The following is a 13,569-nucleotide window of genomic DNA, read 5'->3' on the forward strand; positions in this document are numbered from 1 at the left end:
CATGTCATTTTGCCTGCTTTCGGCTAGATGACTATCTTATTCAGTATTTCTCCTCTTCCTGCTGAGACATTTGATATAAATATATCCTTAGGAATATCAGTAAACCTACAGAAAGAAAGCACCCCATAAACCAAGAGTGTTCTACTCCCTTGAGTAAGGAATAATAAGAACAAGGGAGTATTAATATCGATGATTATAACAGTTATAGCAGCTACCATTTAATATTATCTACCAAATATTACTCTAGGTACTTTGTACCCATCATCTCTACTCATCACAATACCCCTAGCAGATTGGTATGTCTGTTCTCATTTTACAAATACAAAAACTAACGTTCAGAGGGAAGACGCGACATGCTCAGTGTGTCAAAGACAATAGCGACGGAGCCAAACATTAAACCCAGGAGTGTCTAATTGCATCTTGAGGTTCCCATTTATGGTTTGGCCAACAGTTCAAAACTATTAACAGCTTCTCCCTTCCTGGCCTTCTTTGAGTTTAGAGATATAAAGATGAATACACAGTTGTCTCTTGAGACATTATACTCCAGTAGAGGAGACACAAAGATGTATTTTCAAAACTGCATGGCTGGCAAGAATTAGACTCAAACTACACAATATTGAGAGGATGAGCAAGCTTAGAGCAGGGTCCGGGAAAGTTTAATCAAGTGGATGATACTCTAAATTGGATTTTTAGGAATGAGTAAGAATATCCTAGGTGAGAAGCAGCATAAATAGATGTGTGATGTTTGCAGTAAATCAAAAGATGTTGTACTTCTCTACCTTCAAGTTGGGGAGTAGCAGGAGATGGGGTGCTTGCCTGTCTACTGAAGATAACATTGAAGTGTTATACCGTCAGATTTGGGTTAAAAAAGGAACGCCCTTTATCTGATATGTCATTTGCAAATATCTTCTCCCATTCTGTCAGTTGTCTTTTGGTTTTGTTGACTGTTTCCTTTGCTTTGCAAAAGCTTTTGATCTTGATGAAGTCCCAATAGTTCATTTTTGCATGGAGCACTGGGTGTTATGCACAAACAATGAATCATGGAACACTATATCTAAAACTAATGATGTAATGTATGGGGATTAACATAACAATAAAAAAAAATTAAAAAAAAAAAAAAAAAAAAAAGGAACGCCCTAACAGCCATTGAAGGATGGATTGGAGGACATATTTAGAAATTTTAGGACTCTTGTTTTTAACTACTTTGTTCTCAGAAAAATTTTCCTAGCAGAGTCTGTTATTTTGTGCATATAGTATTGTTACCAAGTGTATTCTTAAAAGGAAGCATAGTTCAAAAACTTCATCTTTCCATCAAAGGGAAACTGTTAGGAACTAATGAGACCAGAGCAGCACACACTGCTGTTGGCCCTGGCCAGCAACACGCATGCATGTAGTACCTCTTCTCAAGAAATAAAGATGGACACATTGTCAGCAGAAATCACAAATTTATTAACTCTTAAATATATCAATCAGTCATTTACCATTATGGCAAGAAATATATACAGTGTCCCATGGTAAACTGCAGTGTTTCAAAATTATAGAAGATAGTAATTGTGTAATTCAGTTGTGGTGGAGAGAACAAATCACAATTTCCTCACATCTTAGTGTGGAAGACAAACTTGATCTACGGTAATACTTCAACACCACATGCTAAGTTAAAAGTGTAAAAAAAAAAAAAAACCCACTCTATACCTATTAATTATTTTTAAAATACATGTATGCCACGTATAGCCGGTTCACAAAAAGGTAAAAGAAATCAAAAAGGGAAAAACGAGGCCATTACTTTTTCACAGATCTCATTGGCAGGTTAACATGGCTCAATACATTTACTGTATATATTTATTTTAAATATATATTTTTTAAATCGTGTAATTATCAGAAAAGCTTCAATCCATCTACCATACATCCACTAGCAACAATATCTAAGGTGATTAGTCATCAACACAGAAAGGTGAAATGAGAGAAAGAAGGAGGGTTGTTTAGATTTTTTGCTTCTGCTTTAAAAATAGGCTTCTGAAGATTGTGAATTACTATTGTTAAAATAATGCTGATGAAGATACCATGCACTATAAAGCATTTCGGGGAAGAGAAACAGCCTTACAGGAGCTGAATAAACAAAGGAGAAATGAGAAGCACAAAGAAAATCTGGGCATTTCCCTTTTCTTTTTAAACTGGAAAATCCTAACTCCTCACAGGGAGATAATGTTACTGACACAAGAGAGAAGCTAAGAGAGCACAAGCCACAGAGCTCAAGTTCTAAACACTTACGAGAATGGAAATCATTTGCAGGTCTCTCTGACTTTAGAAAACCAGCCAGTGGTGGTGGAGCAGGAGGGGCCCTTTGCACTAGGCAGAACTAAGCGCATGTGCACGAAACCCTGATCCACTACAACCTGGTATTCTCCTTGCCAGTCTGTGGGACACTAGGAACCTCACTGCTTTTACCCGAAATTTAAACAATTCTAATACCACTGACCTAGGATCCCTATGTCCAAAGTAGAGCCGAAGCAGAATTAGAAACCTTTACAATCTTGACATTTTTGTGGGTCCTGAAGATGATCAAAAGTGCTAGTTTAGTTACCTCTATTATGCAAATTTCACTTTCCTTTCTGTCTTGTAGTGTGTGAGAAAAGACAGAAGAGGGTGGAGAAAAAGCGAACAGCAACGAGTAAGATCAAATGGAGAAAAGAGAGCACATATTTGAGAAAGGAACACAAAACTCAGTGAATTCACCGGAAGTGTGAATATATCTTAAAGTGATCACTCTTAAATTATGTGAATTTTTCCAGTTTACAGTTTGACCAAAAACAACATGACTTTAGAGGGCAGCAAACCAACTGATTCTTGCTTCCACATTCATGAGTGATTTTGGCCACATACCAACCTACTTTAATTGTTAGACAGCAATTTCAACCAGGATCACACCAGGAAATTGAAGGTATATATATATATATATATATTATATATATATATTTTGTCTGTTTTGTTAAACAAGCCCAAACTGATTAACAGCAAAGAGTTTTAAAAATGTATGTTTCTCTTCCAAACTGTCATTCAGAGAATAATTTTGAAGTCTCTTATATCTTGGCATAAACAGAAACTTGATGAATAGGTTGTACTTGGAATATTGCGGAATTTTTTTTGTCTGACCTCCCCCTATTGTTTGCCAACAGTAATTGAATTTTGTATGGAACATCCCCATAGTTGAAGTGTAAACAATGTATAGGAAGGAATATATGACAAGATGGTGCATCACATATGCATTACATGTAGGACCTTCACAACTTCATGCACTCAGAAACATGCATGAAGAGGAGGAGAGGACAGCCCAGGTTACCATCCAGGTGCCTTGAGAACAAGAATGCAGAGGTGGCACTGTTGATATTTAGCTGAAAGAAAGGGGGGGGGGAGTGAGAAATAAGTTATACTGTTTTACAAAATTGTTTTGCCAAAGATGTGACTAGGCTACAGTTCTAAATAGATCGAAAATACAGTTGTATAAAAGATCTTTGCTTGTGATCATTAAAAGATGAAATACACAATGTTAAACGGACAATATTAAAATAGGAAACTATTAATTATCGGCCAACTTGTCCACACAGAGCTAAGCTGAAAATAGAAACAGGAACCCAGGCTTCAATCACATCATTGAACTTAATTATGCATTGTAAGCATTCATGTTTACTAACAGATATAATTTTGTTGAAAGAGATGAAAATTTAAGTGCATTCTTAGCTTTTGTCATTATTCTTAGACTCCTTGGGAAGTTAAACCTAGAAGTCCATTTAATGAGGAATATAGCCTCAAAAGTAGGGAAAACATATTATTTAATTGGAGGTTTTTTAATCCAACAGCAGGGAGCACTATTTCTTAAAAGCTCTGACAAGGTACAGTGCTTTGAGTGGAGGAGATATTCACAACATTAGCACACATATCTGAATCCTAATCCAAGTTAAGAAACAAATCTTAAAAAACAACAGAGGCGTGAATTTAATTACAGTCAACTTTCAATTATCCTCTGGAATTACCCACTATGTAAGTTTTAAATTTCAGCTTGACTTCCACTTGTGGCCTGTCCTCATGGTCAAATACCATTACACTCAGTGAGGCAAAGCAAATATTAATCTTAGCCAAGTGCGTGACACAAATTACTACCTCTAGAAAAACAGACACCAAAAAATCCTAGAGCTTGATTTGAATTAGGTCTGGATAATTGAGAGTCGTCTGAATGGACCCAGACTGGACTTCTGATGCAGGGACTCCAGGATATGCTAAAATGCCAAGATCCATATGCTGGAGGGAGGCTCTTCTCAGCACTTACTACCTTTAAAACAAGGGTTATGCTACAAAATGAGGCCAAACATTAGACTCAAGAGCTCATGCAAAAATGCTAAAAGTTTTTGAAGACCTTTTATATTTTCCATCGAATATAATGCAAAAGATAATATCCTTAAAGGGAAGAAAAACAGCCATGCAGCTTTTTAGTCATTAGCTCCATTCACAAAGTATCACGGAGCAGGATGTTACTTACAAGACCCATATGTGAATGGTTTTCAGGCCTTAGATGTTTTGCCACAAAGAGGTGCTTCCTGAGAAGTTTTCTTTCCCATTTGGAATACAGGATGGCCTATTAAGAGAAGCCCCATTTAAGCCACCTGGCATAAAATGAAGTTTTCTTAAATAGGCTCTATCCCATAAATACTTCAGGGAATTGTAGAAAATCCTAACCCTATAGTACTGTATGAATATAATCCCTTCCATATTTACTGGCAATTAGTGCTGTACCTCTTTGGGGTAAAAAAAAAACACAAACATGGGTGTCTTCATTATTATATTCCTTTTGTCATTCTCTTAATAGGCTGAAATTCATTCTAAAAATAATAGCTAGCTTTTTTTCCTTCATCTACTTTTTATAAATCCAACAGTGATATATAGTTATTAAGGCTATAGAGAAGGCCTTTGAAAACCACTGTGGTACATTGAACTAAGACATTTTGATAGATTCTCTGGAGTTGAATGGCTGTTTGTATAAATTTACTCCCCCATCCCACTCCCCCCACCAATATTACAGGTGATCCTGGTGAGAGAATTTGGAATGAGATCAGCAGTGGGCCAAACTTCTGAGTCTAAACTCCCCTTCTTGTTTTCAACTCATCCCTTCACTGAGCAACATTATTTCCCATTAATATTCCCCTTTACTCCAGTTGGAGCCAGCCTTCCTTACCCATACTCCTCTACCATATGAAACTAACATCCTGACATTGTTGTATCCTTCTGATATACCTTGACTCTCTTCCATTTGCTCCAGGTCTCCAAAGTCCACTTGAACTGTTGGACAAGGTCTTAAATGATATCTTCTACACAAGGTATACTTCCAAACCGTTATTAACAGTTTGCTTCACTGGTCATTCAGTCCATTCTACTCTGAAGTTATGAACCTCATAATTTTTCTTTGGTATCCGTGGTAACTTGCTTTCTAAGCTAGAATATAACTTTTACCTTGTATTTCATCTGGTACAAGTTAAGCACCTTGGGGATATACAATAAATATTCATCTAATTACTGACCGCAAGAGCAGACATAACGTCGGAGGAAGACCCTGAGATACCTGCTACTTGTATTTTAAATGTTATGTTTATAAATTTCTTCTAATATCCATACCTTAGCCCAACAGATAATCTATAAAGTTCCTGACATTATATTGGCCATTTTAGAAACTCTTCACCTTCCTCTGCCAATTGTGACAATGAAGCCACAAACAGTTTGCCTTGTTACATGATTTAACAAAAACAAACCTGCTTGCTAGGGTATCCTCCAGTTTCTACTGTGTGTGTTTCAACTCACAAACAGCTGGTCTGATCTTTCTAGAGTTACAATCTGTTTTTCCTTGAACATTCCCACCAGTGTAACCGCTAGCATTAAATAACATATATCATGTTATTAACAATGGAATAAGTAAAAAAACGCTGACCATGGGTATATTAAAAAAGAAGCTGACAGCCTGGAAATATTTACTTGATGGGTACTGTTGGTGACCCAGAGCGATGAAAATGAACATTCTGCCACTTTCCATCCCGGCGATGCCACACACGAGTCTCTTCTGACTGCATTGTCTTTGGCATCCCGCTGCCATCCATGTACTGTGTGAGCCTAATGTATGCTATGCAGGCGGCATCATCACCTACCAGGTGTACATGGGGGTTCAGGATAATTGTGTGGATTGGTTTATTGCTTTTGGACAAAGCTGAAAGAGAATAACATGAAAAACAGAGCTCAGTTTCTACATAAAGTAAACCAAAACCAATAGCTTCACCTGGGGCCAATGTATGGAATGCTATTCATTCATTCAACTACAAATTGTTTGCACTAATTGAGTCCCTGGCACTGTGCAAAGTATAAAGGAAAAGAGAGCAAAAGTAGATATGCATTATTTTCTGTGTTTCCCTTTATAAAGAATTTACATGTCACTCTGGGAACTTTGGCGGGGGAAAAGCTGAAGAGATGTATTTATTTATAATGGTAAGTGGTTAGAAGCCATGATACAAATAGAGAGGGAGAAGGCCTGGCCCAGATGCAGGGAGCAGGTGACAGGATATCCTGTGGTCTTGTTCATTTTTGTTAGCTGGTGAAGTACATGGGACAAGGGAAATACATCAAGTATCAAATATGGAGATAACGGTTTCCAAACAACAACAAAAAAACTGGCCATAGCATGAATTTGTTTCCCCATCTCATTCTGTGACTCCTTTACTTCATACAGTCCATTCCATGATAGTCCAGTGGTGGTCATCCAGTAAAAATCCAAAATTTGGTTATTGGTCATATAGCCTGGTTCTGATTCTCTAGTTCATTCTTGATTAAGCAGCCCTCCCTAGGCTCCATCCTTTGATGTTTTGACAATAGCTACACATTCTAATTATTCAATGACCAAGAGATGTGAAGATTTAGCGCAAATGATGATGTCATTCTTTTAGATCACTAAAACAGGCTGAACTGTTTTACCTGTTGTCTAAACCTGCTTCCTATTCTCAAAAAAGATCTGAGTAAATTACTCAGTTCCACAATCATATACAAAAGAATATCTCATTATGAAGAATATGTATTTATGGAAGTGATATAGAGTTTGTTTTGAAGTTAAATATTTAATGGGTTAATTATTCTTTTACTAGAGATGAGATGGTGTCAATGGAGAACCAACTGAAAGAAACATTATGAGAGAATGAGAAAATTTACTGAAGCTTTGTTAAGGCCAATTTACCACATAATTCTTTGTTTGCTTGCAAATGCCCAGTGAATATAAAAAAGGTAATTCATTAAACATAACTTAAAAATCCATGCCAAGGCAGACATTCTTGTTAATGCTTATAATTACTGGAAGTGAGCTTGATTATCCTAATCATTACTACACTTCTTAATTTACCAAGATCTCACTGAAAAAGGGTGAATTCACTCTAGGCATCACGCAAACAAAACACAATACCTAGTCTTTAGGTGTAAGGAAGAGGATAAAAGGAATTTCTGGGTTCCTTTTTTTTTTGATGACCTCAAGGATTTCTGCAGGAGTTTCTTTTGGGTGGCTGTTTCCTCTGAGACCACTAAAATTTTTTTTAAGTTTTTTTTTTTAAGATTTTATTTATTTATTTGACAGAGACACAGCGAGAGAGTGAACACAAGCAGGAAGAGTGGGAGAGGGAGAAGCAGGCTTCCCGCTAAGCAGGGAGCCCAATGCGGGGCTCGAACCCAGGACCCCAGGATCATGACCTGAGCCGAAGGCAGCTGCTTAACCGACTGAGCCACCCAGGCACCCCGACCACTAAAATTCTTTTAATGGCAACTGAAATATTTACCTGATCACTCATCTTCATGTACATTTTACTTTGAAAATGAGCACTAAATATGCTTGAAAGCACTCCTTTATGTCAAATATTCTGACATGGTGTCTTTTATTTTTTCATATATAAACTGATATTTATGAAAACTTACTTTTTTGGTGATTCATTTTACAGCTTATATCATACATTTACTGGGACCTATATGGGGTATATTACCTTTATCAACATTACCTTTTATAAGTCAGTTAGTTTTCAAAACAAAACTTTTATACTTGTCTTTTTTTTTTAATTTCAAAACCAAAATTTTATGATGCAAAATGCTGGACTAAGGTGAAAATTCTCATTGCAGAATAGAGCAAAGAAAACTGAAAATCTGGGAGAAATTCAAAGAGAAGTTGGAAAAGGCATGTTATTAAATTTAGAATAAATGTACCATTTTCAAAGTAGAATCGGTGAAAGTCCATCCCTTCCACTAAATTACCCAAAGCTTCAGGTTCAAAAGCAGTAAGGCCTGGGTCACAGATTTTTCTGTAGGGACAAAAAAACAAAACAAAACAAAACATCAAAACAAAAACATAATTAAAATAACCAACACATGAGTTAATGTATTTTGTTTTACACATATCCACTCTTGTTTATCAAACAGTGAAGTAGTCTCTTTAAAAAACACTAAAAATACAAAATTTCTTTCACAGGCCTTGGCAAGGTGGGTTGAGGAGCAGATGCTAAAAAAGCGTTTTTACAGAGAACTCTGATAGGGGCAAGAGCCCACAGCAAGTTCCAGCAGATGATAATCTATACTACTTTAGGAATCTCTTTTCTTAAATTTCTGCTTTTTTATATTTCCAAGGTGAATTTTCTAGTCTTTCTCCAGTTTTTCTCTTATTTTTTAAATGCTGTCCAAGTCCAATACACTCTCCAAGTCCTACAAAACCAACTTTGTCATTAAATAATTTGGAACAATTTCTGACACCTTCTACATTCATGTCCAATATCTATATTATTGATTTGAAGGCCTGTGTCACATCCTATACTTCCTGGAAAAGCTGTATTCAAAGTTTATCGAACTTTTAAAATAAAATTAATAAAATGTACAAATTAGTTTTCTTTTTAATCCTAGAAATGTAATTCAACAAAGAGATGCAACATTTTTAAACTTTCTTTGGAGAAATTTATTCAACAAAGAATTGTTAAACACCACCATGTGGCAGATATTTTTTGAAACAATTATAATGCAACATTTAAGACTGGAATAGAAATAAATACAAAGTGCTTGAAAACCAGATTACTTACATATGGGACAGGGAAGATTTAAGAGAAAAAATGTGAGCTGGGCTTTTAGGAGTAAGTAGGAGTTGTCCAAGTGTGTGGAAGGTGGTAGGAAGGAGGAGGGTAGCAATTACAATGAGATAGTAGTGTGAGAACATAGAGTGTGTTTGGGGAATGACGGTTAGTTGCTTGATCTGGTGAGCACTGAGTATGTATGTAAGTCCATGGAAACATAAAGGGGGAGACAGTTCCTTGGGCCTGTGGTGATAAAGGTAGGCTTCTCAGAGGAAGTGATAGAAGATCCTGGATTTGACGAATTAGTGGAAGTTTACAAAGTAGATAAAAGGATTTGGGACTATACCTAAAACATTCCCCATTTAGGAGGCATAGCATTTTAACTGTTCAACAGAAATACAAGTTTCAAAGGCCAACTCACTGTGGTTCTTCGCAGTAGTTCTTAGAATGTGGAATTGATTTTTTTAAGGAACACTCTTAAAGTAGAAAATAAAAATTAAAAAACCAGTGATTATTCTTTGTGTGTGTGTGTGTGTGTATTTTTTTTTTTAAAGAGCCTTAAAGGCAGGGCTGGCAGGGGTAGTGGGGAGGCATTTTACATTTTGCCTTAGACTTGTTGGTGGGCAGGTACTTCCAAGCTCATATTCAGATATATATATAATCTCTTTCTAAGAGGCAAATGGGAGGAACAGTGTTCCTATGGTAACAGGAATTTATTCTGCCAGGGGCTATCACTTCCTCTATAAATATGACTTTTGGTTGTCAACATCGGTGAATCAAAATTTTTTACTACCTTATATTGGTACTAAAATCCTCTGAGAATCTCTGTACCATGATGGATCTCTTTACCTAACCATCAAAGAGTCAGTATATCTGAAAACCTGTTAGTCTGTTCGTTCTTTCTCTCTCCTATGTATATATGTATTTATCACCTGTCATAGGCTTTCGATTTATAAAGGATTCACAAAGCTGCCACTTGATGTGTGTGTGCGCACATGCTCTGAACGGGTGTTCTAAGGACTTCACTACTGTATCCTACCATCCAAAAAGCTCCAAATGGAAGGTCCTGTTGGAATATCCCTGGGCCTGAGAATGCAACACCAGGCCAGATTACAGGCCTCCATAGGCAAACTGATGTGATTCCAAGGAATTGCATTACTTTAAACTGTTGGAGAAAATAGGAAATACCCCAGTTTTGCCTGGCTACCACCACCACCAAAACACACTTTTTACTAATTCACAGTAGAATGCTATTACATATATATACATATATATATGTGTGTGTGTGTGTATATATATATATATATAATATGCTATTACCTATATATGTATTATTATGTATTATGCATTATTATGTATATATTATGTATGTATTTTCATGTTTGGAGAATCCTATAGGTCTAATAAAGTTATCAGAAAAGAATAAAAGAGCAGGTTCTATGGCACAGACTTCTCAACTGTTTAAAAGGGAACCCTTGTCTCTGAGTTTTCTTTCAAACTCCATATCGTACTATTTCAATATTTATTTTAAATGTTAAATAGTTGATACAAATACACATGTGTATGCATGTGTTTGCATCTATATGCACATACACAATTTATAAGAAGCAATCTTGGATTTAATTCTTACACTCAGTTACTCTCTTCCATATTTAATATTTGACTATCTGTAACTGATGATAAAAGAAATACCTTACATAAAATTGGGGAGGAAAGAAAAAAACCTCACACATAATTGCGTTTCCCAGAGGCAATGTCCTTTTATCCTTTCTAAAAATCATTTGGGCATATCTCATTCCATTTTTAATGCTTTTTTAAAATGTAACTGGAATAATTATGTACCTCATAATTACATCATAAGCATTTCGCCAGAGCGCTAGAAACTGCATAAATATCTACTGTACCAAATTCACCACATATTACTTACTGGTTACCTTAATGTTGGACTGATGCTTCCAATTTTTCACCACTATGAATACTGTTTCAATAAATATGTTTATAATTTTTATCCATGCTTTAAAAATCCATACCATGTTGAATTTTTATAAGTAAAAAGAGGATTAAAACAATTTGAAACTTCATAAATGCTTTCTGGTATATAAGAACTACATGTCCCCTCCAACCCCTGCCACCACCACTAACCTAAAGGTTTGCCTCTATTTATACCCCATCCAGTGGTGGAGGAAAGTCGCCATAGTCCTGCAGGATCTGCACCCCTCTGGTTGTCAGCAGTTTTTATCCCTGCTGATCTGATGAGCAGAAAATGCTCTTGCACTCAATTTTGCTTATCTTGGCTTTTTAAATTTTTTTGCTTTTTTTTTTTTAAGTATACAAGTTTTATCTATTTGGGTAGCCTAATCATTTTATCTTATTTGTGATTACTTCCTCTGCTTTTAAACTTATAAAGATCTTTCCAATCAGAAATCAAATTCAATCTCTTTTTTGCATTTAACTCTTTCATTCAAGAGGAACTCACCTGTATGGAATAGGGGAAGGCTTATTAGACTGATTTTTATCTTCACCCCAATAGCTAACTTATTTACCCACATACTTTGTGAAATAAGCCTTCATGCCCTATTTATTTGAATGCTTTATTTTTATTTGATTGGAGTGATTTCCTTTATATACCCTATGATCCAGTAGTTTATAAACTAAGCATTTGGACCTTCCTTCAAATAAATTGTTACCTAAGAAACAAACTCATAAAAGAGACGAAGATAAAGTTGAGGTGTACTGGCTGAAGAGGAAGAAGGCTGCCTCACGTTTCCTCCTGATCTCTCTGTCTCTGTCCCACCACCTCGACAGAGCTGCGAGGCAAAACATTTCTTAAACCAAAATGCCCTTTTTTGTGTTTTCTCTCGTGGTTTTGCTCTCATGGATGCTCTGCCTGGAATGCCTTCCCCATATGGAGGTGCTGGTGATGTGTCTGGGCACTGACAGAGAAAGCCCCAGTCCTCCTATTAGTCTTGTCTTTCCTCTCTAAATCCTAAATTTATTTCTCTCCTGGGGACACTTAATTTATACCTTGAAATAACTCTACTGTTGATATCAAACCTGGGGTTAAATATACATGAATTCTGGTACACTGAAGAACGCATTCACATAGAAAATATTTTGTCATATGCATGAAAGCAAAATAAATGTGCCTCTACTCACGTGTAAGCTTCAAAGTCTCCATTGTTGATGGCTTCAATCAGTTGTTCAGTGACTTTGATAATTTCTTGCTTTCGTGCTAAAGGCAAAGATAGATTATTTTATATGGCTTTTGTCCTTTATTCTCACAAAACTCTAACAATATTGCTATTTTTCTTAAATGGGGTAGTACTATTTAAGACACACCCCTCCCTGAACAATGGTGTTATTCTCTCTATAATCTTGCTGCTCATAGCGCAGAGACCAGCATCATCTACTTCTTTTGGGAGCCTGATAGACACACAGATTCTCAGGTCCTATTCCAGACTCACAGATTCAGAATCTGTATTTTAACAGGACCTTTAGTCACCTGGAAGTCCAAGACTATATATTTTTTTTAATAAGTTCTCATTACCTTTATCAATTTGAGTTTGAAAATGTTTTTCTCTTGAACATTAAAAATGTCTATCTTCAGAGCATAGATGATCTTTTACATTGAGACACTTTAATTATTTTTTACTGTTCAGCCCAATCAACTCTACAAAAGGGGATGCCAACACTGTAATTGCCATCATATTTAGACAAATGGCCTTCAGTACACTCTGTAAATTGGAAAACCAACATATGAATCAATATGTAGACGTAGGCAGATAACTAGATGGAAGCTGCCCTGCAGAGATGTCAACTCCAACACCAAACATGCTTTGTTTCTATATATATCTCACAATTGGTAAAATTATTAATAGTTGGCTTGGCTTAAATCCCACCTATTCAGTAAATTCCTTTCTGATTACATCTGCAAGTGTTCTTTGCCTTTTTTGAATGCCTACGGTGTATCATTCATTTGGTAATTAAGCATATGCTACATACCATGACACCTTCTTTAGTTAAATCATTACTGGTTTTAAATTGTTATTAAACTTTGTTCACTGTGTAATTGCCTTTCTATTAAATTAAAATCGCCCTGTGTGTGTGTGGGGAGGGTAGATGCTACTTTTTTTTGTATCCTCTAAGTTTTATTCCAATGTCTTTAATAAAATAGATGCTCAATAAGTTTGTGAATTTGATCAGTTGCTATTAATAAGCTTTTGACTTCAGAATACTATTCTGTTACTAATGAAATTAATGCACAAAATTTTTAAAAAATTTCCCTGAGCTTTGCTTTAAGAACATTGTGATATTTCCTTAAATCACTGGAAATAAACTGGGAGAGTCACAAAAAGTTATATCCCTTCTATCTTAGTGAAATTGCTATTCATCACAGAAAAAGCTTGGTTTTAGTTTGTTATTGATTAAAGGCTACCAGTATGGATTTTTAATG

General features: G+C 35.9%; 1 protein-coding gene across 20 annotated transcripts in view; it reads right to left on the reverse strand.

The window, feature by feature from the left end:
- Positions 1-1,425: 1,425 nt before the first annotated feature.
- CAMK2D (calcium/calmodulin dependent protein kinase II delta) overlaps positions 1,426-13,569 on the reverse strand; it is a 320,446-nt gene continuing 308,302 nt past the window's right edge. For 18 of the 20 annotated variants that reach the window (XM_078069156.1, XM_078069154.1, XM_078069165.1 and 15 more), the window contains 5 exons: positions 12,273-12,348; positions 8,266-8,360; positions 6,016-6,244; positions 4,532-4,627; positions 1,426-3,389 (listed from right to left, as the gene is read on the reverse strand). In XM_078069156.1, coding sequence (XP_077925282.1) covers positions 4,561-4,627; positions 6,016-6,244; positions 8,266-8,360; positions 12,273-12,348 — 467 coding nt within the window. In that variant the 3' untranslated portion in view covers positions 1,426-3,389; positions 4,532-4,560. Of the gene's footprint in view, positions 3,390-4,531; positions 4,628-6,011; positions 6,245-8,265; positions 8,361-12,272; positions 12,349-13,569 lie in introns of those variants that run through there. The other 2 variants (XM_078069160.1, XM_078069166.1) reach the window with 2 other exon arrangements.

The sequence above is a fragment of the Halichoerus grypus genome, chromosome 3 (assembly GCF_964656455.1).
Source record: "Halichoerus grypus chromosome 3, mHalGry1.hap1.1, whole genome shotgun sequence".
NCBI lineage: Eukaryota > Metazoa > Chordata > Mammalia > Carnivora > Phocidae > Halichoerus > Halichoerus grypus.